Source organism: Pogona vitticeps, chromosome 7 (assembly GCF_051106095.1).
Source record: "Pogona vitticeps strain Pit_001003342236 chromosome 7, PviZW2.1, whole genome shotgun sequence".
Lineage (NCBI taxonomy): Eukaryota > Metazoa > Chordata > Lepidosauria > Squamata > Agamidae > Pogona > Pogona vitticeps.
The window spans coordinates 29,016,242-29,041,260 of NC_135789.1; the positions used below are offsets into that span (position 1 = coordinate 29,016,242).

The 25,019-nt window shown below is 42.4% G+C and overlaps 1 protein-coding gene across 7 annotated transcripts in view; it reads left to right on the top strand.

The window, feature by feature from the left end:
- Positions 1-25,019, top strand: part of ACACA (acetyl-CoA carboxylase alpha) — a 179,953-nt gene that overhangs the window by 6,091 nt on the left and 148,843 nt on the right. For 4 of the 7 annotated variants that reach the window (XM_020786841.3, XM_020786845.3, XM_020786844.3 and 1 more), the window contains exons 1-3: positions 3,323-3,701; positions 15,140-15,186; positions 17,072-17,324. In XM_020786841.3, coding sequence (XP_020642500.3) covers positions 3,577-3,701; positions 15,140-15,186; positions 17,072-17,324 — 425 coding nt within the window. In that variant the 5' untranslated portion in view covers positions 3,323-3,576. Of the gene's footprint in view, positions 1-1,580; positions 1,623-3,322; positions 3,702-15,139; positions 15,197-17,071; positions 17,325-25,019 lie in introns of those variants that run through there. The other 3 variants (XM_072978512.2, XM_078378914.1, XM_020786847.3) reach the window with 3 other exon arrangements.

A 25,019-nucleotide genomic window follows, 5' to 3' on the forward strand; every position in this document is an offset into this window, starting at 1 on the left:
CAGCAGCAACCGGGGTAGGGTATATGTTTGCTGTACAAAATGTCTCAGGTTTGATGCTTGCAGAGCAAGACTTGCCTCAAACCTTAAGAGTACTGCTGTCAGTCAAGAGTATACCATACTGAGCTAGAAAGATCAGCATCTCCCTCAGTATAAGACAGTGTCTACCGTTCTTACAATTTTGTATGCCACCACCTCTTTAATACTCGCTACAGTTTACAGCCTACTTTTTGGTATGATCTATCCTTTTGTTTTGTTTATTCTTCAACTTAATTAACACATGTTCTCCTCCTCTTTCCCATGTCTTCTCCTCGTCCTGTTCCAACCAGAGCTTCGATATGTTTAATTATATGAGGCAATCATATTTCCTGACACCAGTCAGATGGCATTTATTAGGAGAACGGAGGGCTTTGGCACAGCCAAAGCATCAGAATAATGGAGTTGGAAGGGGCTCATAAGGCCAATGAGCCCAACCCCCTGTTCAGTGCAGGAATCTAAAGCAAAGTATATCTGACAAATGGTACCCCGCACATTACCTTCTACCCATTTGAGAAGGAGCCATTGATAAGCACCCTATGAGTAGGATTCTGTAACAACAGTGTATCCACCTGATAGTTGTTCTATCCAGCCCACACCTACCTAGTTAGCTCATGAATTAGAATATAGGGCACTATGTTGAAGACAAGATATGTTGACATAATTTCCACTGTCTACCAAGGATGTTACTAGGTCAAAAAATGATATACGTTTAGTCTGACACAATATGTTTTTAATAATCTGTTGGCTTCTGGTTATTATTGCATCGTTTTCAAGGTCCTTGCACAGTGACTGCTTTATAATCTACTCCAGAATTTTCCCCGGGATTCACGTCAGGCTGACCAGTCTGTAGTTCCCTGGTTCCTCCTTTCTGAAGACAGGGACAACATTAGCCCTCCTCCAATCATCCAGCATTTGACCCATCCTCCATTATTATAATAATAGACAGTTCTGAAAGTTCTTTGGCCAGTTTCTTCCATATTCTTAGACGCAATGCATCTGGCCCTGGAGGGTTGAACTTGTTCAAAGTAATGTGTTCCTTGACTATTTGTTTATCAATCTCAGACTGCACTCCTGTCCCTTCCACTCCTACTTCACATTTGCTTGGATAGAGACTGTCTTTTAGGAACTAAAGGGAGAATTGAGCACTCCTGCCTTTCCTTTATTGCCCGTTAACCTTCTTCCATCCCCATTGAGTACAGTAGCTGAGCCACTATTTCTTTTGCTGCACACATCCCTGAAGAATGCTTTTTTTTTGTTCCTTTTAGCATCTCTTGGTGAGTTAATCCGAAGTATCCTCTGATTTTTTGCGCTATGTTCGAAAAAACTAGCCTTTGCTATCCTAGTGTTCAGGCAATCTGAACAAGTAGGGCGTGGTTCTGTCAATCTCCTTTATCCATATAACTTGAACATTTGCAATGGGATAATTAGGAATAATTGCACCTTTTAAACCTAGCCCAGTTTTCAATAAGCTCATGCCATGCTATAGTAGACCTTCAACTACATATCCACCATGGTTTAATCCACTTTCTCTCTTTATTTTCCAGCTAAACCAATTTGTGAACCACAATCTTCTACAAGGGTTATGAGTAAGTACTTTTCTTTTTTCCAGTTAATCCAATAAATAACTTTTCAATATTTCTGGAATTCTGTTAGTTCCCCACATCTGATCCATTTTGGCAGTTTAATCAAGTTTGTTAAATTTGACTTTATTTAACTTTATTATTATAACCATAGGTCAGCCATGTAACATACATAATACTGAGGTGCAGTAACAAAGCATACAATATTTATAATCAAAACAAAGACTGAAATTCAGATTACAGTTGAGTTCTTAATCTAGTTACTGTAGTGATTTAGCTGTTTCTTGTCTGTTGTCTCTGTGATTCACACTAATGGGTTGTTCTGCACCTGTGCAGACATCCTCAGAATTTTCCAGAACCTAGAAAAAGTTATTTTTGTTGCTTTTATCATCTCACATTATGTTATGTTGTTTGTTATGTATGCTACGTTGTTATGAATAACTTTTGTATGTAGTTTTAATTCCTGGTTTTTGGTTGTTGTTTTTTCCTTTGCGTTGCAATTGTTAAATGACATTTAAAAAAAGACACAACTCTTACAATCACTTGAAAAGGACAGATTTGGTCTCATAAGTTTTCAGGATGCCTATTTTGCCCACTACATTTTTTGTAGGGCTCTTGCATTTGGTTTGGATTACACTCAACAAACATAACTATCCCTGTGGAGAAAAATAACCCAATGATCTCAGGTCCCTTTCTGTGGAAAGAGACATATCACAATGGGACACCCCATGTTTTAAGTGTGTAAGTTGACCGGTGGCTTCAGAGGCTCCTGGATAGCCTGACCGAGGCATACTGCTGGTGGTTGACCTTCAAGATAGCATAATGGGCAAGATGGATCATGTTCTTCTCATATCAGCGGGGAAAAGCTGTTCGCCTTGGTGAGCCTTTTGCAAGACATGGGGGACCCAGTGTTGGCTTGAGCAGGCCTGTGGAAGTCCAACCTGCCCGATCCTCTTATTTTATGCTTCTGTCTCGTTCAGCCGTGCCCCTTTCTGAGTGATCTCACGCTCAGCCCTTTCCTTCCTGTAGTAGAAACACGCCTCTAAGCCAAGATAACAGAATTTAGCTGTCCAGCGGGTAAAACCTTTCCTACCCTCTTTGGGTGTTATTGGGTTTTTTTTCCCTTCCAAACAGAAAGGGGTTAAAATCTACAAGTCTACAGGAAGCTTTTTGTCTGAACTGGCCCTGCTTCAGTGGGTCCCCCCTGCCCACCTCGAAAGGGGCAGCCGCGTGCTTTTCGGTGGGGTGAGATTCCGGATGTATCTCGCCCCTGGCCAATGATCGAACACCCTTGGCCTTTGAGCCTGCATGGCCCTCGCATTGCAAGATTTTTTCACCCCCGCACCCACTGGCTCCGTGGGTTCGAATCCCCCCCCATCCCTTCCCTTCCCGCCTGGTCCTTTCCCCCTTGGACAGCCCGAGAAGGGACGCGCGGGCCACCTCGCCGGCCGAAGGACAATTTGCAACGCGTCTGGCCCCTCCCCCTTGCATCCCCGCAACCAATCGGAGCGTGGCTTGAGCCGCTCAGGCCACCTCCATGGCCTCATTGGCTCCTCCTCCTCCCTCCTCAGACGTCTCCGATTGGGGACGGCCCACACCTTGGGGTGAGCGCCGGCGACCAATGAGGAAGGAGCGCCGGGCTGCAAAGGAGAGACCGAGACTGGAAGTGGGAATGGAGAGGGGGGGGAGAGAGGTCAAAGGTGATTGATCGATAGTAACCTGTTCCATCACACCACTCCGGTGGGTGATGTTGCATGCAGAGCGGCGGCAGGAGGAGGAGGAGGAGGAGGAGGAGGAGGGAAGGGAAGAAAAGAAAGAAAGAGGAGGGAAGGCGAAGGAGGAGATCCTTTCTCCCTTGGGTGCATTTTCTCTGTAAAGAGGTGGAAGGATTCCTAGGCAGAGTGGCAGGAAGGAGGAGCTGCATGTAGGCTGGTGTGTTACACACAGGCTCTCACGCTGAATGGGCGAGCGATTGCCAGCCCTCCCTCCCACAGCAGCAGCAACAGGAGCATCTCCAGCCTGCTGCGCCAGGCCCGGAGGATACAGGCTGCGTCTCCAGCCCTTCTCAGCAGCCAGCACCTTGAGGTGAGTAACACGTGGGGCAGGATCTTCGGGAAGGCCGGTACCAGGCTTTTGACAATGACCTTCCAGGGTTTGGACTGGAAATTGTAGAGTATTAGAGCCGAAAGAGCAAGGGGTGTGGAGGGCCAGCGGTCCCTGTTTCTTGTTTCCTCCACCTCTCCCATTTGTATCCATCCTTTCTGTTTCTCATCCTGCTCCAGCTTGCATGGCCTAGCGAGCTTTAAGACATAAGACAATGGCTCAGGAGGTTGCATGTTTATTTACAGTGATGTGTTTCTCTATGTGGTCTCAGGATCTGGGAGTGTTTCCACTTAAATGAGAGAGGTGGGTGGAATACTCCATTAAACAATATTTTAGGCTGCCTCATTCTTTCATTAGGGATACTTTTTACATATGGAGCCCAACATTCGTGTGACAGTATGGGGCCTAAGTGAGCATTAGGGGTGTAAGTAGCTAAGGGAGAATTAGGGATGTAAAGATCCCTGATGAAGAGTTCTTTATCATGCTTACTTCTCACTCTATCAGAAGTGATTAGCATGAAAAGGACAGTGTGATGGTAATAATATATTTATAAGCCATACACTTTCCGAAGAACAATAGGTACCTATCTTTTGAGTATGTAGCAGGGAAAGAGATGGCACATTGTCCCTCAAATAAATTTTTTAAAAGAAAAGTAACTTGGTGGTCAGACTTACACTAACTCAGAATGTCATCATACTGGATAATTTCCAGCAGCTCCAGTGTTCCATTCTTGGCCCAGGTAATGGAGCATATTGTGATGTTTCATCATGACCAGCGGGGATTTTTTTTAAGCTGAGATGAAGTAATGAGAACAGGGATGAATGAATGTGTTTTATACCTCAATTTTAGCAGTTTCTCAGCATTAGATATGGGAGCTGCAAGTCAGAAACCTCTGGAGGATTAACTGTTGCCTCATCTAGACCCACCTCGAAGTGTCTTTAGAGATGGTTATGGGATGGAAAGTGCTTCAGTGAATTTGATGCAAGATGTATCAACAAGGGGAGTGTGTTCCTGCTGCTGCTGCTTCACCTTCAAAAGAATATTGATGATATTGTCCTGGGTATATATTTAAAATGCTTCTCTGGATTTGGACTATGTTAGGGTAGCTCTGGGCCTTCCAAAGAGGCAAACATAGAAGATGGTGCTAGTGGAGTCATGTTGTCCCATAGGGGTCCTCAATGTTTCAGCTTGCTGTGCCCTTCTCTCCATGTTTCGCATATAAATGAAAATGCTTAGAGTAGTCACTGGGAGTTTGGAGGTTCAGTTTCACCAGTATGCTTTTGACGCTAAATGTTCTTTCCTCTCTGACTAAATCCAAGAAAACTGTTCTGATTTTGAATGAGCACTGGATGGCCTGAAAGAAGGCAAACAAATGAAATCTTAATCTCAACAAGGCAGGTGCACCCGGTCAGTTGAAATTGGGCAATATGATCAAGTGGTATAAATTTGAACTTGTGTTACATGGAATCATGCTCTCTTTGAAAACTTAGATTCACACTGCAGAGCAATTATATTCTCAGGTTCAATCTGAACCTTATGTCCAGATTTTGAGATGTCCAAGCATACCTTTGCACAGTTCAGCGTAGTGCACCAGGTGTACCTGTTCCTGGAGATATCACAGTGGCACATGGCTTAGCTGCATCTTATTTGGACTACCAGAATGCACCCAGTTATATGGAGCGTACCTTTGAAAAGTGTTCAGAACGTCTGTTGGTCCAAAATGTTACGGCCAGACTGTTGACTGGAACCAGTTTTAGGGAATATGGAACTTCGTGATTGCAAAGGCTTTGCAGGGGGATTTTTATTTAAAGGGAGCATTCCCCCCCCCCGGTGTTTTACTTGTGTTCTTATGAATTTTAAGATGATATTTGTTTAATGCTTTTAAAAGATCACAATCATTTCTTATTTTGGTTTTAACTTTGTAAGCTGCTTTTTAATACTGTAAGCCACTTTGGATCCTTTAGGAGAAAGGCAGCAAATAACTAAATATATATATTGCTACTAGACTGTTGTGGAGAACAGCTGGAACTGCTGATTATGCTTCTAAAGCCCTATATGATTTGGGGCCACGTATCATCATTGTTCAACAGTTGCATCACACTTTTCTTCCTATGAACTCAAGGTGGCAAATAGTGGTCTCCTCATTACAGCCTTGTGAAGTAGGTTTGGAGACTGTGAGTAGCCCAAGATTGCTGTCTCAGTTTCGTGAGCGAGTATGGGGCTGAATCTAAGCCTCCTGTTTATCACACAGTTCCACACTTCATTTGGTTTTCTTCCACACATGGTAGCTCAAATGTTAAGGTCTTTCTTTGGCTTATCCCCACTGCCATCAGAGGCACATTTAGCTGGGACACAAAAGAGCCCCATCTTGATTGATTTATTGATTTGGTTGTTGCTCCCAGACTCTGGAAATCTCTTCCACCGGGGAGCACGAGGCTGGCCTCTCTGCCCTTCTCCTGAAGGGCAAAGACATTACACGAAATCAGATACGCCTCTAAGGAGGAGAGGGCTTTGATTGTTGAGTGTTGTTATTTCTTTTATCCCTGCTTTTCATTATTTTTGATTTGTTATTGTTTATACTGTATTTGTTTTGTCACAATCAGCTCCTTTAAGTGCTGAACGTTTGGCAGAGAGGAGAGCTGTGATTTTGGCAAGTATGTCGTGGCTCCCACCCTTATTCTTTTCCTTGAATGCTGTTTTGGTTGTATAGGGGGGTGGGCTGGCTTGGAAACATGAGCCTATGCCCAGCTGAGGATTTGCTCTTGCAAGATGCTTCTAGGAGAGCCTTTTACTGTTCACATTTCCTGCCTCATTCCTGCAACTTCGTAGGGGGTCCAAATCAGAGATAGAAAACCTCCCCACCCCCAGCTATGCTTGTTGTGGGATTTGGAGAGTTGTAGTAAAAACAGAAAAACAAAATACAGTACCTAAAAAAAAGGCACATGTATCCTTGATCCCTACATCGTTCTTTTACAGTAGTAACCCTGCTGTTTTTCTCAACCACTTCTGTGTTTTCTCTTTCTATGTTGAGTAGGAAGAAATGGTATGTTTGCTAATTGTTTTCTGAATGGTAATGCATGGAATGTGGATGTGCCCCCCTCCCTTCTTTCCTGCTCCACATTTGGAAGCAACTGGTTACAAATAAAGTAACTACCTGTAACCAATTCCTTTCTGTATAGTGAGTCATACAGCTAGAAATTACAAGGTCAGTTTTTAAGTGTAAGAAGTAACACTTACAGTGGACCCTTGACTTACAGACGGCTTGACTTACAGACTTTTTGAGTTACAGACTTCTCTGGCCGCAAAATTTAGGTTTGACTTGCAGACTGAGATTTGACTTACAGACCAGGAAAAAACCAAAATGGAACAAAAACGGCCTGTTACAGGATTAATCGATTTTCAGTGCACTGTAGGTCAATGGAGACTTGATTTACAGACTTTTTGACTTGAGAACCACCTTCCAATACGGATTAAGTTCTCAAGTCAAGACCCCACTGTATTTGTTTTCAAAATATATTTTCAAAAAGCAGTATAAAATGTTTTTAGAACTGTTTGGACAGGGTTGTTTCAGGTTTTATGCCGGTCTCTTATCAGTCCTAAGTGGCTAGGACCTGCTTTGAATTTTTTTGTGTGATACCTGCATAGTAGTTCTCTTGCTGCAAGCCACATTAAGTTCAAGCTGCCACCTAGCAATGGGTCCCAATCCACCAGTTCAAGACCAGCCTGAGACAAAGGACAAGGTGGTATTGATTCTCCTCAGTTCCTTGTAAAGAAGCTGCCTGGATTGGCCAATGAGTGTTATTTGGCATACTGACATTTCAAAAGGGTCCTTTGCTGTCTGTTGAGTCCTAACAGGAAACAGCAGAGATATAAAACTGAGACAGACCCCAGGAAGTTTGCAACCAGGGATAGCTAACAGGAGCTTGATGAGAGGTAAGGATAGTAAAGAAGGTACTGGTAGTAAGGAAAGGATCTACTGGAAAATAGGAAACCAAGGCAGAGAACAGACTTTTCAAGCATCCTTAAAAGCAGGCAAGACAAAGAAAAGTCAGAAATAAGCAGAAGAAAGTAAAAAAGGTAACCCAGGTCATGGAGGGAAGAGGCGCTTTTGTGGTGGTGACATGCAAAATGTGCGCAATGTTTGTCTTCTTGCCTGAGAACAACACACCGTACACATGGAGCATGTACTAACTTGTAGCACTGTTGGAAGAACAAGTGAAAGAACTGGAGCAACGAGTGGCTGCTCTAAAGGTGGTAAAAGGAGATGAAGAATACCTAGACAGAGCTCCTGAGCAGCAGCCACCGAGGGAATGCTAAGGAGAGAACAGATATAGGGGAGGAATCACCATGGAAAAGAGTCAGTTAGGAGCAAAAGAAGGCATTATTGATGAGTGGAGCCACAAAACCGCTTTCAGATTCTGGAAGAGAAATCAGGCAGACAGGATGTAGAGAAAGACGCACAGGAGACCTCAGAGGAAGACACGAGAGAGACTGAAGCTCAGCCAAGCAGAGTCACTGAACCCATACCATAACATTGTGGAGATGCTGCCCTTGGGGTTAGGAAGCATCTGCAATGTGTCTTTGTACGTGGAGACCCAGTGGCTGTCCCCAGTTCTCTTCATACCTGAGCCCATCTACTGCCATGTAAGCCCCCTTTTTGCCTACCTCTATCCATCATAATGATATTTTGTTAATTGATCGTAATGATGGGAGACAATTCCTGTATATTACTAGCCAGCTTTACCTAAATGTGGATCCTTCTGTAGTCACACAGCACTGTTCAACACATGCAGGTACCCAAAGGGGAGGTCTCAGGGGGCTTGAAAGAACCTCGGGTCTGCAGACGTCCTCCCAAAATCAGTCCAGTGAAGACTTAGGACTGCAGACTGGCCATATTGGTTGAAATATGAGGGGGGGAATGGAATGGGGGCACGGCTGGCTGGCTAACTAGAATCTTGAATAGGGCACTTCATGCAAAACATGTTTAAAGAAATTCCTTTTCTGGCTTCTGACTATAAAGCTGCTAGCCACAGAAGTGACGTGAAAGAGCTGCAGGGAGTTACCGAATATGTTTAAACTCAGCATAGAAATGGCACAAGGCCATGCTTCTGCATTTGGTGTGTTTAGTGGTATCTCCCACCACCTGTCTGCTTTTATATGTAGCTCCAGATACAGCTATATGTGATAGCTATATATTAGAGATATGGATACAGTTTTTGTGCATGTATATGTATGTTTAAATAGGCTGAAATAACACTCTTTATAATGAATAAGCCCTGTTGAGCAGGGTACGGACTTACTTATGAGTAAACATACTGAGGCTTGTGCTGATAATCTGCCTGCTGTGGAGGACACTTTGTGCAGCTGAAGTGAGCTCTTAGGCTTCGAAAGCTTATGCTGCAATACGTCTCTTCTAACGAGAACAGCAGAGAGACCCGTGGCACCGTTAAAGACTTGAGCATGGCTACCTCTCTGGATTAATTGTTGCTCTAATGGAAGAATGTTCTCCTGAGACTTTAGAAACCACATAACTGGTTGCAAAAGGGAAGTGGTGGAAACGCTTTAGGGGCAGAGCCCCTGTTTTTTTGCCTCCAGAAGGTCTGAATTCTCAATCCTTCACATTTATCCAGGGTCTCGGGTCTCCGTGCTGCAAATGAATCCCCCCCCTACAAGTTTCTGCAGCTTGCTGGAATAAGCAGAGGCAGGTTTCAAAGTGTGGTTTGTCTTCCTGTCAGGCAGCCCAGTGGATTGAATGAGTTTTATTGGGGAAAAGTAGTACCGTGTTTCCCCAAAATTAAGACAGGGTCTTAATGTAATATTTGGTCCAAAAATGTATTAAGGGTTATTTTCAGGGGATATTTTTAATGTACAACAATCTACATTTATTTAAATGCAGTCATGACATCTTTTGGTTGCTGCACAAGGGTGGAGGGTGGGGTTCCACTTAACTGGGGCTTATTTTGGGGGTAGGGCTTATATTATGGGAATCCTGAAATATCATACTAGGGCTTATTTTCAGGCTAGGTCTTATTTTCGGGGAAACAGGGTAGCTGAAGGGCAGGGTGTCTGCTCTGTATTGGGTCAGGCTTGCTTAACTGTCCGGCCCTGCCTTCCTAGGGAGGGTGCTTCTTCTTAGAGGATGATAGGGAAAATAGAGATGTTCGTGTACAAGGATGTTTTCTTTGAGTATGTGCAACAGTTTTTGTACAGTGGTGAACAAACAGACTTCAGACTTGTGAGATCTCTTTTATCATGTGACAGTTGGCCTTACCGTTGGGCAACATGACACCCATCACCTCAGGTGGCAAATTCCAGGAGGCAGCAATGAAAGTCCTTTGATTGTTTTTCCAGGACCACCCAGAGATGGTGTTAACATTCATCTGGGAGTCCACTCAGCTTTTGTATGTCCCTTGCCTCAGGTGGCAAACTATCTTTGACTAACACAAGTTTCTGAGCTCTTTTGCCAATAGGCTCAGAAACTTGTGTTTCTTGGACGACAAGGCCAGAAGCTCTGATGATTGGCTGTGCTAGCTGTAATTTTGGGGAATTGTAGATAAAAAACATGTGGGGTCCAGATTTTGATTCAATGGACTTCTAAATTTGACCAGGGCTTTAACTCTATATAGCAACTTCCGCTACTGAACTGTCTTGAGTTATTGCTGCATCGATTCCCTTAACAGGAGGAAACAAACTTGTTAATCCAAAAGACATAATTAAATTTTAGAATATGCATGTATATTTATCTTTGTCTTTAGAGAGAGAGGTAATCTGTCTCAAGGAGACAGGGGTGCCTCTTTTAGAATGGTGCTTGCCATCTACAATTTTTAGTCCGTTAGTTTTAATAATTCTTTTATCTGTCAAACTGAATGAGTTTTATGTACATATATAAAAGATATTATTTAGTCAAATGAAATGACATTCTGAATTTACTTTTTGAATTTTACTTGTTATTACTTGGCCGTGTAACACTGCTGGAATGCTGAGAATTAGAATTGTACGACCCATCATGAGTTTACTTTGAATTCATCAGGCTTCTTTATGGGGAACTTAACGGGCAGAGAGCCCGTGTGTTGCGATATTGGATCTGAACTGTGGAAAGTTGTGTTTGAATACTGATGCGCTCCTTGCTTCACCTACATTGCAGCGTGATTGGGAGGAAAGTACATATATCTGTTCTATTTATCTTTTTCCCTTTATAGAAGAGTTTGTATAAAAAGCAAAATCTCTGTGCCAACCCACTCTTGATTACCATTAGTATAGGCACAATAAACCACACATAAATTTATTCTTTTGATTCCCTCCCCCCCCTTTAATCTTTACAGGTTCTGTTCTCCTTTTCCATCACTTCCCCTTGCTTTTTGTTGTAACTTCTTGCAGTTCATTTGTTGCGTCTTCCTTTTATACATAATAGTGTGAATGGACAGGGCCTTTGGCGGAGAGTCTGGTGCCCCAAAATAACCAGTTCACTCCCTCTGTGGGTGAAGGGTGTGCCCTAGAGCTTTCTGCCGCACATTGGCATTTCTGAGACATTTGTATGTTTGAAAACCTTTGCTGTAGTTCAACAAATGGGTGGCATCTTGTATGTAGGGTTTCTAGTTAGTTTTAGTGGGTGGGGAGTGTTTGGGGATTTTTTTTTATGTGTGTGTGAGTCTGGTCATGTGAGTCTGGACTCTGGGTGTCTGTGTGAATTTCGTTGTATGGGTATACTATGTACATACTTACAATGGCAATAAATTGATTTGATTTGATAGATGGGTCCCATGACTTCAGCTACTGCCAGTTCCTGCTAGGAATCCACAAAATGATATCAGTGCCTTGCTATTGCGATTGTGGGTGGTTGACCTTGGGGGGGGGGGAAAGAGAAAACAATGGCCTGAAGTCTCTGAGAGTAGACCCATAAGTGGGGGGAAGTGGCCTTTACAGGAGACCCAGGAGCTGCTCAACAAGAACAGCAACTGCTACCAGCCTTGACTACTTACATGGCAACATGGGGCCTGTATAGCAGCCTCGTGTGATTTCAAGATAGGTGACTAGCCATGAGCATTAAATTGCTGAAATGGGTGGGGAGGAAGGTTGGGGGTCATGTGAGTTTGGATAACCGATGGCTCTTTTAAAGCCAAACAAATGAGAGCTTTTGCAATGGAGGTGTGTAAGAATTTGCAATGGAGGTGTGTAAGAAATGCATCGGCACTCACGCTTCTCTCTCTCTCTCTCTCTCTGCCTCATAATATTTGTATCCACTGAGTTGGATGATGGGAGATTCAAGACAGGTAAAAGGAAGGATTTCCTCATATAAGACACAGCTGAGCTGTGGAATTCACTGGCACAAGGTATGCCAACTTCTAAGGACTTTGTAAGTTGACTCAACAGGGATACAGGAGATAGGATAATCAATGGCCACAAGTAACGATAGCCATGTGTTGCCTTCAGTATCAGACACTTTGGCTGAAATTCTGTTCTAGCCCATTTTGTGGCAGAAGGCTGATGATGTCATCAGCCAGAGTAATTTTTTTTAATTAAACATTTCCTTTTTTTCTCTTCCTTGGTCACCACAATTGTTGTGTCTTTGAACCCCCCCCTCCATCTGGTTTCTTGTTGTGTCGTGCTAAAGAGGGCTTTGGTCTCATCCAGCATGACTCTGAGATACACCTTCTCTCTACAGCAACGCTCTGCTCCCAAAGGCTAGCGAACGAGGACAGTCTTCTGAGTTATTCTAGCATATTTTTTTCATGTCCTTAAGATGCGATGTGTGTCACAGCGTGACGTAACCCAGTGCAACCCATTGCCCAGTGCAACCCTATGTTGCGCAGGTGAGATAAACAGGTTGGGCGTGTGCTTTAATGTTTGAGTCAGCCATAAAAAACAGTCAGTAGGCTGAGACGTTTGTGGTGGCTTCTGATCTTTTCTCCTGAATACAGCTGCCATTGTGTCAGGTTTGGGGAACAACAGATCGGCTTCCAGATTTCATGCGCTTAGGGATAATCCTGAAAGGTTCCCACCCAGGCTGAGGGCAGAGACTTAACATAGAATCCAAGGCATGGCATTTCCTCTCTCTCCCCTATTCTTTTTAGCCCCTTGCTTGTTTTCAAAGTGTAGTTTGAGGTGCAGTTGATGGGAATGAGTGACTGAGGTGGGTGGTGGGGAGGGACCCCGAGAGTCTCTTCCCCCCCCATTGAGATGTCAGGGGCCAGAATTCAAGCTTACAGGACATACATTCTCTTTCATTGACACTTGGAAAACTACTAGGTGCAAATTAGTATGAACATTCTAATGAGTGAACATTCACACACAAAAGATCAGTGGATGAACAAAGCTTGGATTTGCTGGTTGGATAGCTCAGTGAGATGTGTAACTTGTCTGTGGAGCCAGAAGTCAGTAATTTGTTTCTCCACTGTGCCTCCTACAAAAAAGAGCCGGATTGTGTGGCTTTGGGCAAGCTACACAGTCCCAGAGTATACACCCAGAAGAAGAGAACAATACACCCCAACTGAGTCCTATATATTCCTTGAAAAACCTGAAGAGAGCTACTGTAATTTGGAATTAACTTGAAAGCCCAGAATCATTCAGAACTTGGGGGTAGCTAGTTATGAATAATGAGTTACTTATAATTAATTCCTTTTTTTCTGCAGTAAGATGCAATAAAGTGATGTTACAATGTTAATGCAATAAGTCTTATCCCTTTTGTTACGGTAACTATGCTTTATCCACTGTAATTATTTTCATAGATGTAAAATGTCTATGGATTAGTCATGTTTAGCTGTAGTTATTTAACTCTGTTTTGTAATACCTCTATAAATCTAATAAAATAAAATAAATAAATAATACCTGCCAGCAACTTGTAGCAGATATTTTGAAAAAGTATTTAAAAGTTACTTTTGAATAATGAGAGCAAATTATTATTTTATATATAAAAAGGGATTATCCTAGTAACTTCTTCTTTAGTGGAAGACCTTGTTTTCTATATTATGGGCACCAAAATGCTCATGTTCCTAAACCATCAGGCATAATAAATAAAATCCTGCATAAGACAAAATAATTGCAAAATAACTGTCGCAGTTGTGCTTTTCATCCAGATGTTCCAAATCTTTGTAGGGCACCTTCTGTCTTAAAAATATTAGGACAGGGGAAGACCAGCTGCTGTAGTTACTTCTTGGGAAAGACCTGGATGTCTTGCTACAAGAACATTTTGTGGGCGTCTTATAGCCTTCTCTCTCTCTCTCTTTCTCTCTCTCTCTCTCTCTCTCTCTGTGTGTGTGTGTGTATGTATGTATGTATGTATGTATGTATGTATGTATGTATGTATGTATGTATGTATGTATGTATGTATGTATGTATGTATGTATGTATGTATGTATGTATGTATGTATGTATGTGTATTGCAGTGTCTCACACTAGGTGGTGCAAGGCTGGAATCTGAGTAGGACAAAGCTATGCTGGCACAGCCATGCAAATGGCACATGTTGATACTTGCCATAGCTTGTATCTCATCGATGCGCTGCATTTTTTATTGTTAGGAGAAAAGGATGTACTCCAACTCAGTCTGAGCTTGGGAAAGTTACTTCGAGAACCAAAGTTCCCAGAACTCTCGCACTGTAAACACTGTCATCTGGCTGTTGCAGTAAAAACCAAAACCAAACCAAAACATTTTCAGACTCTGAGTTGGGTAAGTAAGGCCTGGAGGTTTGACACAATGTAGACTAGACCTGGGTTTGAATTCGGCTGGACCATTGGAACCGGCTGGGGAGTAGCACTGGGGCAACTACTCCTTAAATATATCACATATCTTGAAATCCCCCTTCTAAGATGCTGTTTGTCAGATGTGACTTGATGGCAATAACACTGATTTGGCTTACGGAAATTAGGAGGTCTCTTTTGGGGTCTGTTCATTGCTCTAGCCAAGAATCATCTCGTCTGAGTAGCTGCAGCTCTCCAGGATTGCTAACTTGTATTTTCCCCTTCATCTGCTACATTACCTTTTAAATCTGGAGTTGCCAAGAATTGAACCAGCCAACTTCTTCATGGAAAATTTGGGGACTACCCTTGATCTATAGCCCATCCTCTCTAAAGAGTGCATAAGAACATGTCTTGAACCAAGTCAGTTTTGTCCATTTGGCCAAATGGACAAAAGTAACCACTCAAATAATTTGAGTGGTCATAGTTATTGAACTCCCAGGCCAGAAGCCTTTGACACTAGTTGTTCACGTTTCTTTTAAACTGGAGGGCTGCATTTAAACTTTTTTTTATGAATACAGAGCTGATGTTCAGTCCCTGAGCTGCAGGTTGATCATCAGCAACATTTTTAGTCTTGAGCCTAATTTTTAAGCTTTAATTTCCTTTGAGAAGGCTTATTCATATTGTGCATTCAGGTTCTTCCAGACTGACTTCCATCTTGTATCTAATACTAGCCTTTTCTTTTTCAGTTCACTGTGGCAGTGGATAACAGCTCAGATAACACGGATAGCAAGAGGTCAGCTCCTGTTAGTACTTCTTATTGAATGATAGAACTTGAATTATAAGCATTGATGTGTAAAAACTGTGTGTACTTAGTGGCTTTGAAAAACAAACATGAAATTCTATACTAGACAAACCACTTTCTTTCTAAAGAAAGTTCTGCAGCAGTTATAAATTATGCCACTTTGCATGCTTATTTCCCTCCCCCCCTATAATTCCTGCTGCATTTCTTACTATATTGCATAGTTTATTCTGGGATGTGCACACAGTAGTGTTGAACCAGACACGGGCTGGAAGCTCCTCGCAGTGCACTGACTCTGTTAATTTTGCTGAGATGGATGCTAAGGGCTTTTAAGCTCTTCTCTGTCCTTCCACTATAACAGAAACTTGGATTGATACCTCTCTTAATTCACCCAAGATGTCCACTTCAATTGGGATCATGAATGTGCCGTGTGTTATATGGGTAGAGTATGGGATTGAAACTCAGAAAACCCAGGGTTCTCGTTGTCGCTGGGTTGTGAAGCTCATTTGAAGTGACCTGAACCAGGCGTATCTCTGCCAGTCCTGCTTTGTAGCCTGTGAGGTTGAAATGGGGAGGAAAACGAACCCCCTGTGTTCAGCCTTGTGGTTTTGGGAGGAGATGTAGGATATAAGCATCTTATTGCATGTCCATCTTAAGAGAAAAGAGGTCAAGGAGGCCTTCCTGTGGTTTCCTGGAGTGTTTCCTAAGAAGGAGTGAGCTCTAAATAGGCTTCTGCTGTTCACATCTTTTGCCTATCTCTGCCTTAAATTTAGATACCGTATTTTTCACACCATAAGACGCACTTTTTTCCCACAAAACAAGGGGGTGGAAAGTCTGTGCGTCTTATGGAGCAAAGAAAACAGATTATATTTTCCTGTTTTCTTCTCCTAAAAAATTGGTGCGTCTTATGGAAAGGTGCGTCTTATGGAGCGAAATATACGGTAAATCCTAGGTCTTCCGCACTTGCTGAGTGTGAGCCTGTATACATGTGAAACAACACTATGAGAAGGTGGGAACAGTAGGCTTTTTGGAATGGTATGGTTTGTAGAAAGTAGAATGAATGAATGAATGAATGAATGAATGAATGAATGAATGAATGAATGAATGAATGAATGAATGAATGAATGTGCAAAATTAAAAAAAGAGAAAAAACATCCCTTGGCTTTGAATGATATGGTTGGCTGGGGTATATTATGGGTTTGACAAGGAAGGTTCCCACCCCCACCCCCACTCCCACTGTACTACCAAGTGGTCTTTGAAGAATATATGTGGCAAATTGTTGGCCATTCTTAATTAAAGTGTGTTGCTTGTAGTTTTAGGAATTGTCAGCAATCGGCCCTTCAGACCTTGGCTTAAGGCTTTATTGGTTTCTGTTGGCTGGGGTTTGTGTTTACCACCTTTCTCCCAATAAGGGGACCCAAGGTGGCTTACAATATTTAAAGGAATAGAATTAAAAACATATTAAAGATTTAAAAGCAATTAAACTACACTTTAATTAAAATACAGTTGAGTAATTAAAAGCAAGTAGACATTAAAACTGTCTTAACTCTAGGAAAGCATTTAGAGATTCAGTTAGGATTGTTAAAACCTGCTTAAAGGAATGGGTCTTCAGCTGTTGGAGGAAAGAGTAAAGGGAAGGGGCCAGCCTGACTTCCCCACCCCCCAAGGGAGAGCATCCCATAACTTGGGAGCTGCCACAGAGAAGGGCCTCTCCCGTGTCCTCGTCAGCCGTGCCTGTGCTGCCCGTGGGACCGAGAGGAGGGCCTCCTCTGATGATCTTAAACGTTGAGAAATTTCATATGGGGTGATACCGTCTTTCAGAGGTTCCGTTGTGTATGGCAAAGGCTCAGAGACCGTTCTTGTTTTCTAACCACCCTAGCGGTGCAGACCTACGTCAGAGGCACGATGGGAGAGCCGTCTCAGGAGGACCGAGCCTTGGAGTTCAACGCACATTCTCGCTTCATCGTCGGCTCTGTATCGGAGGATAACTCTGAGGACGAGACCAGCTCCTTGGTGAAAATCGACCTGCTTGAGGATAAAGAACAGTCGCTGTCTCCGGTGTCTGTCAGCTCGGACTCCCTTTCCGACCTGGTTCCCTCCAGCATCCAAGAAGGCCTGGCATTTCATATGAGGTACATGTTTGAAATGAGATCTTCACAGTCTTTGCCTACATTTTTGGTGCTAACCTTCAGCATTTTGCAAAACCAATGTAATGTTAATCCCAGGAGGTGTAATACCAGAAAGAACAATAGTGCAGTGCTTCCCATTCTCAAATGTCTTGGTAGCTCCTTCAGAGCAAAGTTCCCTAGCAGGGCCACTTGGCATCTAGATATGGAGAAAGTCAAGTATCTCCTCCCAGGAAGATGTGATTGTTCAGGGTTTCTGAATGGAACTGGGAAGCCATGCATTCTTGATTTAATTATTTGTAGTACTTTTATCCAGCTGTACAGCTGTAAAGACTCTTGGAGTGGCGTTCCTCTCAAAGTGAGACACAGTGTTCCCACTTGCCTCTAGACTTTACAAAGACATGACACAAAAGGAAAAGAGGATGGTTTGGGAGAAAGAAAACAGCTCAGACACAAGTTCTTTACATAGTAAAGTAGTTTAGCTGGCGGGATAGTTATTGGCTGACATTTGGGAAGAAGGGAAGCCAAGGAGAATGAGCTTATTTTATTACTTTGTTGTGAATGAATGTAGGAATATGGAGTTTGGCTTGGCTTCTGAACATCAGTGTGTAGAGATCAGTTGTTAACACTCAGACATAAATGTTTGCATTGGGCAGAAGTAACTCCAAATATTAAAGTTACTAGCCTGTTAGAATTACTGTGGGTGAGGAATTTAAATTTTCAATTAGATCAGCTACTGAAACGGCTACTGTTTTACATAGTTATCTCCCACACTGAGTATATTAGTCACTCCTAGGTGTGGCTTGCATTAAATGACACCTGGGGATCCTTAGGCAACAGAAAAATGGTGGATTCTCATTTCTGAGAAAGTAAAGGCCACTTCTAGCTCAGCTTTGTGTCCTGTCTTGGGCAGAAAACATACGTTCTTGGGTTAGGCAGAGAGTAGACATAAGGTGAAACCTAGGACTCTTTATATTAAGAAAGTCAGATTAATTTAGATAGTACTCTAGAAGAAAACCCAAGCTGTGAAGGAATGAAAATGCAAATCTGGTGGAAAAATATCCTCTGGGAGGAATTTTATGTCTTTTAGGTGGTTTGTATATCAGTTCTTGTAATCATTGGCCAATGTTGGCTGGGACTTCAAGCCCTGGATTGCTAAAAACAGTATTCTCTGGAATACACAAAGAGCCAAATGTACCATTTTTTTGTCCATGAGAAGAGATTGCAGAATCCATTTGAAAGATAGTCCCTGAAAATATATTGATTTTATGACAGTGCAGGTATTTCTTTCCCCCATGTAAAGACATGCATTTTTGGAATTAAAGTTGGATTTTTCTCTGCATAATTACCTTGTTGTTAATACTGATTGCTGTTCTGTAAATCTGGTCATAACATTTTGATCATCTCACTTCTTCTTCCTGAAGAACTGACATAGACAAACAATGCTTGAACATGGAAATTTCAGGCTGGATAAGATAAACTTAGAGCTGTGTTGATAAGATCAATGTTGGGTGATGCCTTTTGAGAAAATAACTCAAAATTTTTAGACCCCATATTTTTAGATTGTACATTTCACACAATCTTTTACTCAATGCGTTAAGTAAAAACTTTACATCAGATGCGTGACCCCATATAATACAGTGCCATGTTCTTTGTTACCCAAATAGCTCTTTGAAAAGGATCTAATGTAGCGTTCTTTTTTTTTTTTTGGATACCATCCAGGTAGTCATGCCAGTTGATTTGGGATGCCAGTTACCCAGAATTCATTGTGAACTTGTTTATGTCTGTATGTGCTTTCCTTTTAACCACTATTTTTGCTTTTTGCTTGTTTATATTTTTAAATTCACAGTTATTTAGTGTCAACCGTTATCAACTCTTAATTGCATTTCATTTGAAGTTTCATGAGACATCTTTTTAACTTATTTTAAGAGATGTGAGTTAGTAATTTGATGGTCTAGGATAGCTTGGTGGTTTAAGTCTCTGACTGCAAAGCCAGAGGTTGGGAGTTCGATTCCCCGCTGTGCCTCCTTGACAGCGGCTGAACTTGATAATCCATAGGGTCCCTTCTTCAGTTCTCAGTAGCATTTCCAATAATTTTATTATATTCAGTGACAGAGTACCTTCCTGGACATGTTACGATAAAAAGCCTTTCCAGGACAGGTGAGGGCCTGACATGTGTTTGTTGCTCTGTCATAACATTTAAGGCATTTGGATGCTAACCAGACACATCCTAAGTACTATGTCCTGTTCCTTAAGGCGGATGTAGACAAATGGGAAGTATGGCTACGTGTTTGAGGCAGACAAACAAACTGCAATTGATTCACAGGAAGGCAATAACAGAGGTATTGGGACATGGAAAAGTAGCCCTTTCAGGAGAAGTTGGAGGGACTGAGGACATTCAGCCTGGAGAAGAAAAGATTGAGGGGGATACTCTTCATGTGATAGAGGACCTGCTTTCATACAGAAGAGGAGATAACTTCTTTTTTGTTCCCCAAAGGCAGGAGTAGATTTAATAATCTCATGGTGAATTAATGGATCAGATTATATGACTTTTGGCATTTCCTGTAAATGCAAGATGTACACCTCCATGCTCTTTGAAAAGGATCTAATGTAGATTTCTTTGTTGCAGGAAAGTAGATTTTGATTGGGTGTCTTAAGAGCAGCTTGACAATGCAACCAATTTTCCAGAACATACCGTACATAGATAGGCAACTTCTAGCCCTCCAGATGCTGGACACAAACTCTTGTCAGCCTTTACCATTTTTTTGTACTGACTAGGGTTGGTGGGAGTTGAGGTTCAACAATATCTTTAAGGCTACATGTTTACCCATCCATGACCTTGAGCAATGGTTCCTAACCTTGGGTAACCCAAATGTTCTTGAACCTTAATTCCCAGAAGCCTTCACCACTAGCTGTGCTGGCCAGGCTTTCTGGGAACTGCAGTCCAAGAACACCTGGGAACCACCAGCCTAGAGCGTGGTGAGTTCTCTCACTCATGGGATGTTTCCAGGTCAATATTGGGCAGCTGTGCATTGGGAATACTCATGCTGTGGTATTCCAGCATTGAGTCATTGGTTGACTGGTCTTCAAGCCTCTCTCTGTTGTCTGATTCTGCTCTCCAGTTTCTAGTGGTTGATTATCTTTGCTAGCTTTATCGTTTTGTTGAATTCTGATCTAATTTTAAGGACTTGTTTGAACTTGCTGTCTTAATTTGATTGTGCCACAAATGTTTTTCCCAACATTGTGATGCATTTGCTAGGCAAGAAACAAAAACAAACCTTGGAAAATTTCTTGTTGTTGTTTTAAACCTGGTATGACTACAGTATGTATTGGTCATGCTGACTTGAAGGTTCTGGAAGTTCAGTCAAACAAAGAGAGTAGCTTCAAAAAGTTTTAAAATAAAATGAACCCATCGGTGGGGTTATTCAGGACCCAGTATTGCCTGATAGAGAACTGGCAGTACCAAGATGGGGTGTGTGTGTGTGTGTGTGTTTCATAATATCTAAAACATCTGATCTGACATTCATCAAAAGGCATAGCTGTGCATGTGATCGGCCATTGCAGGCAAGACAAATGGAACCTTAGACATACCTTTCCCAATATGCTTATTTTTGTATTGTTCCCAAAGATAACTTGACTGTTGAAGGCATTTTGTACACATGGGCCAATCTTTCCCTCTTTCTCTCCCCCCCGTGTGTCATATTCTATCTTGCTTCTTTTTTTATTTTTATTTTCAGGTGAAATTAACATTGAAAATTCTATTTACTCAGAAAAATGCATCTTGCTGAAGTCTTTCTATGTGTGTTGCCAAAGGCTGAGTTGATATAAGGAGAGGTGTTGTAACCTCAGACGAGCTAGACAAGCTGACATGCCCTCTTGGAACTTTCCATAGCGTGGCAGAGCCAGCACTTCCCGGTTTCAAAATGTTAACTGATTTTTAGAACAACTTTTCAAAGAAATGCACTGTTCTACCTTTAAAATGTTTTTGCATCTCAAAATACATGCATCCCAACTGTGGAATGGGATGATATCTGGTTAAATCAAGACCGCAATTCAGAGTTGTGTCCTCGTTGTCTTGCAGTGCTATTCTCTGTATGTTTATTCAGAAGCAAGTGTCACAGGCCAGAATCCTTTTGGAAGCCACAGCTGTAGATTGTAGTGTCTCCGCAAGTATAGTACTCCCCGTGATCTCAAAGCAAAAACCTTTAAAAATAGAAAAACGAGTGAGTAACAAAATGCAAAGGGAGAACATTTCAGCTTTTACCTTTAGTTGCTTTGAATATTTACCATTCTAATAAACTGCTGGAACGGACTCCAGGTGCTTGGAGAGTCAACATCATACTTGGAAGATATTTATGGTGCAAATTTGTCTTTCTCTTGGTTCGTTCTCTCTCTCTCTCTCTCTTTCATTCATGTTATAGTGGTCTTCAGTGGATGTTGTTACTCCATCAAAGTCTCCCAAAGTTCAGACATTAGGGGCAGTGCTTGTTACTTGCAACTTTCCAAGGCCCGCCCAGCTGTGTATTAACATCACTTGATGGTTGGATTTGCACCACTTCTTAGGAAACATCTGAACAAGTACCTGTGCAACAACCTGACTGAAATCAGTGGGTTAAGCTTTCTTTCCCTCCTGCTTCTCATTTTAAATCCGGATTTAAATCAGTGATAGGCAGTATCTGGGGACTGGGAACGCTATATCGCCTTCTGAATGCACCAGGGATTGTACTGCATCCTGCGCCATGAACAAATCTGGAGTAGTGACAGGAAATGACTGTCATTTTCCCTTTAAAACAAGATCCATGCAGAACCGTGCATTGGAAATGAAGAAAAGGGAGGCATTTTTTAGCTTGTTTTGATGTGGGGGGGAAAAACCATTATCTCCCAGCACCCTCTGTACTGTGATGTCAAATATGCTACGGATTGCAAAAACAGCTGGAGGTATGTGTTGCCCACCATTGACTTAGATAATTGATCTTAAATGGGTTTGGCTATTAACTCACCTTGTCACTTTGCACCGTAATCCTGGTTTATCTCAACTTTCACTTCTTCCTGCTTCTAACTCGAAGGACTGAGGGATCTCTGCTTTCCCAGGCGAATTATGTCCCTAGGAAAAGTCACTTGAAAGTTTTGAGACTCCAGCTTTGAATGTAGTCAATGAACGGTTGATTGGTTGGAGGAATTGTAGTCTGGAAAATAATGCTCTTAGGCTCTGTAAAGAACTGGAGTTCTTTGCAGTCTTGCTCATGCTTGGCCAGAGGTGGTGCTGGAGGCCACGGAGAAACCCAGACTTGATCTGTGCTTTTTGGCAGACTGCTGTGGATTTTGCAGCTCATTCTGGGCAAACGTTCAGAGTTGCTGATGCCTGTGCCCTTTCTCTCCCCCCCCCCCCGGCAGTTTCCTGAGCAGGGCTGGTATCAGGCATCTTGCGCATGGAAGTGCAGCCTAAGAACCATGTGACAGCCCAGTGGGTCTCACTCTGGCTATTCACATTGAGCCACACACAAACCTGCAGATAAGGACACACCACTTGACCTCTGTGGTCACGTTTTGTAGACCGTGGGGGAAGGACGATTACCTAATACCCAGTCTGAGCTGCCAAATGCCACTTTTCTTGTGGTAACAAGAAGAAGCCTTGTTGGATTTGACCAAAGGGTCCCTCTCTTTGCTTGTCATGTTTCTTTCAATGGCCACCTTTCGGAAGACAACAAGGAAGGCACAAGAAAAACAGCTCTATCCCATGGTTAATCTCTAGTGCCTACTATTTCATGGTAGGCTGTCTCTGAATGTAGCAGTTCTGTTTGGTTTAGGAGGTGCTGATTTTCTCCTAAAACTGAGACTCTGTGTCAACTCCCAACAAAATTAACCCAAAGAGGCACAGGTAAGGTAGTGTTTGTTGTTGTTTAGTCGTTAAGTCGTGTCTGACTCTTCGTGACCCCATGGACTGGAGCACGCCAGGCCCTCCTGTCTTCAACTGTCACCTGGAGTTTGGTCAAATTCATGTTGGTCACTTCGATGACACTGTCCAACCATCTAACACTCTGTGTTACTGCTTTGGTAACATACAGGTGAAAAGGTAGAGGTAAAAATGAACAAAAATAAATCAAGCAGCTTCAAAACACAGTAGAATGAAAAGCAATTTTAAAGCATATATTAGAAAATACAGGATTGATTGATTGATTGATTGATTGATTGATTGATTGATTGATTGATTGATTGATTGATTGATTGATTGTATTTTTACCCCATCTGTCTGGTCAGATGACCACTCTAGGTGGCTATTAAAATCCCATCTAATTCTACAGGCCAGTGTCTCCTGTTTGACCATTGGTTCTTTGCCTTCTGATTCTGTATCCAGGCCAGTTAGGGACTCTGGAATCATGACAAAAATCGGTGACACTGTGTGCAAAAAAGGGATGACATGCCTTTCCCTCCCCCCCCCAGTCTCTTGCCCAATTTCATTGGGTGTCCTTGTGTTCTAATATTAGGAAAGAGAAGGGAGAGACTGCCGTTTCTCAATATCATGCATAATCTTATGTAAACCTCTACCGAGTTCTGATTTAGACACTTCTTTCTCAATGAAATAGCTGCCATTATCTTAGCCTTCTTAGAAGAAGGTCTTCTATCTCTCTAGTCCATTTGGTTGCCATTCCTTGCGTCTTCTACAGCAGTGGTTCTTAACCTTTGTTACTCGGATGCTTTTGAACTGCAACTCCCAGAAACCCCAGTCAGGACAGCTGGTGGTGAAGGCTTCTGGGAGTTGCAGTCCAAAACTCCTGAGTAACCCAAGGTTAAGAACCAGTGTTCTACAGTACTCCAAGTATGTCGATGGAAATGAATAGATATAGATGTAGATATCTCTCCCGAGTAACCAGTGTGGTGTAGTGAATAGAGGAGTGGACTAGACCTCGGAAGACTTGGGTTCATATCCCTGCTCAGGCATGGAGGCTCATCAGGGGTGTGTGTATGTGTGTGTGTGTGTGTGTGTGTGTGTGTGTGTAAGTAAGTGTAACTGATAAAACCAATCTTTAAATACCTCACTTACCTTGAAAGCCCTATTTGAGTTGCTATAAGTCAGTTCTGGCTTGACAGCACAACAGCAAAGAGAGATCGCACTGTTTAACCAAAAAGGTGCTCAAGGTCGTGCTTTTCCCAGTTGTTGGAATACCATTATTTACAAATTAAAAAAATTTCTCTTCTCCAAGGATATTGTATGTAGTTTGCCTAATACTGTACTATCTTCACAAGAATGGTCTGAGGTAGATTCATCTAAGAGAGGTATTTAATTTGCAAAGTTTAGCAATAGATTTGACCTTCTTCAGTTGACCCCAAACCAAAAATGCATGGGATTCCCTTCTCTAAGCTGCTTCCCAGCAGGAGAATCTACACTGTAGCTGATGACTCCATCAGATGTTTCAAGCGAACGGGTCTTCTATAAAAAACGGTCATGTCATTGATGGCATTGGGCAGGCTGTGAACCGTGAGACTGAGGCAGGTTCTTGACTGCAGTGTGTGTGTCAGGTAGAGTCTCCTTGCTTGGTAAGAGAACCGTAAAGAAGAAGCGCTGCAGAAGGAAGTCATTTCCCCCTGTTTTGACCCATCTATACAAAAATGCTCCTTTGGCTCTACTTGGAAAGGGTGCCAACTTAGCATTTAGTTAACAGCTGGCCTTTGAGCTATTTCTCAGCACGTTGAGGGGCAAAT